Source organism: Sinocyclocheilus anshuiensis, unplaced genomic scaffold (genome assembly GCF_001515605.1).
Source record: "Sinocyclocheilus anshuiensis isolate Anshui unplaced genomic scaffold, SAMN03320099.WGS_v1.1 scaffold283, whole genome shotgun sequence".
In the NCBI taxonomy this organism is placed as follows: Eukaryota; Metazoa; Chordata; class Actinopteri; order Cypriniformes; family Cyprinidae; genus Sinocyclocheilus; species Sinocyclocheilus anshuiensis.
This window is the reverse complement of record NW_015549605.1, coordinates 6,818,904-6,820,611: the sequence shown is the minus strand read 5'-3', so window position 1 is coordinate 6,820,611 and position 1,708 is coordinate 6,818,904. Positions and strand designations below refer to the sequence as shown.

General features: G+C 33.1%; 1 protein-coding gene across 1 annotated transcript in view; it reads left to right on the top strand.

Moving 5' to 3' along the window:
- Positions 1 to 1,708, top strand: part of LOC107658760 (exportin-T-like) — a 24,322-nt gene that overhangs the window by 21,167 nt on the left and 1,447 nt on the right. Inside the window, exons 21-23 of the mRNA XM_016447407.1 lie at positions 860 to 975; positions 1,056 to 1,103; positions 1,231 to 1,299. Of these exons, the coding sequence (XP_016302893.1) occupies positions 860 to 975; positions 1,056 to 1,103; positions 1,231 to 1,299 (233 nt within the window). The remainder of the gene's footprint in view (positions 1 to 859; positions 976 to 1,055; positions 1,104 to 1,230; positions 1,300 to 1,708) is intronic.

The following is a 1,708-nucleotide window of genomic DNA, read 5'->3' as shown; positions in this document are numbered from 1 at the left end:
AGATTCAGCAGGACTTTTAATATGGGTTGTTATCGTTAACTAAAACTTCAAAATATTTTTGTCAGTTGAAATAAAATACAATATTAGGTGAAAGCAAACTAAGTAAAAATGAGAAAACAACTACCTGAAATTATTTATTATTAACTGGAAATAGTAATTAAAACTTAAGAATTAAATTTAAATGAAAATGGACTAAAAATAAAAGCTAATTCGAAATATTAATAAAACTATAATAGTATATAAGTAATACTAAAATAACACTTTTAACATGTTATGCTTCTAGGCTTTTAATAAGGGTGGTTATTAAAAATATTAAAATATTTTTGTTAACTGAAGTAAAACTGAAATAATATAAATATTAGGTGAAAAGTTCAAATAAACTGGCAACTAAAGGAAATTAAGTATTAAAAAAAAAAAAGTAAAATTACTAACTGGAAATAAAAATGTTATAAGTTTAAATTAAACCTAAATAATAATCCAAAAACAAAAGCACAAAATGATTAAAAATTAAACAAATTAAATTAAAAATGAAAAGCGAATTCAAAATATTAATAAAAGTATAATATATAACACTAAATTTACACTGCTTTTAACATGTTTATTCTTCAGGCAGCAGCAAGACTTTTATGTTATAATTGTTGTAAAATGTAAAGTAAAATAATAAATAAATTTGAACTAAAGCTTTAATTAAAATAATTTAAACCTAAATAATATCCTTAAAGAGAAAACTAACAGAACTGATAAAAGTACATAAAATTGTTAAAAACTGAACAAATTAAAATGAAAATGGAATTCAAAACATTTAATAACTATAATAGTATATAATAATACACTGCTTTTAACATGTTCTCTTTCTCAGGTGGAAAAGACGGTTTGGTGGGATTTCCAGATTTCATCTATAAGCATATCGTCCCAGCATGCTTCATGGCCCCTCTGAAACCAACCTTTGACCTTTCAGATGCCCAGACTGTTCTAGTACGTCAGTCAAGGCTTTCATAAACCACTTTCATTAAATGTCTGATGGTGATTTGTAATGATTTGCTGTTGTGTTTCAGACGCTGTCTGAGTGCACGCTGACTCTGCACATGATTCATCTCAAAAGAGTGAGTCTGAAATCACCTCAACTGATCGTCTTATTCAGACCCGAAACCAGTTACATTCACGCTAGGGATGACTTGAGTTAATAGTTAATGAATCTAACTGCAGGCTGTTTTAATGCTGTTCACACAGGGGCTGGAGTGTATTCAGTTTCTACAGGAGTATCTGCCGTCACTGCAGGTCTCTCCTGAAATCACACAGGTAACTGAGACACACCTGCTTCCATCAGGATCAATGACAGGAGTCAAGCATTTCATTTCATTAAAACATTGTCAGATACACACAAATTCAATGGTCTTCACTAAAACTTGTCAAAATCATTATCCCTCAAGATGGCGGCGCGTTCACACTCTGCGGCTTCTCTCTCTCCCGACAGAAAGGTGTTTTCGTGTTTTTTGTCTTGTGAGTCGCAGTGTTTTTGTACGTATTCGTCGCGTCTATCTGTCTCTAAGCGCGCATACAGTCGTGAGTTTCTGCTCGATGTCGGCAGAACCACATTTTTAGAGTTAAACTCCGTGCACGCCGAAGAGCTGCGAGATCTCGGTCTGCTCCGGAGGCCTACACCATCACCGACCCCCACTACTGCATCTCGCCCACAGCGGAGGCGCCA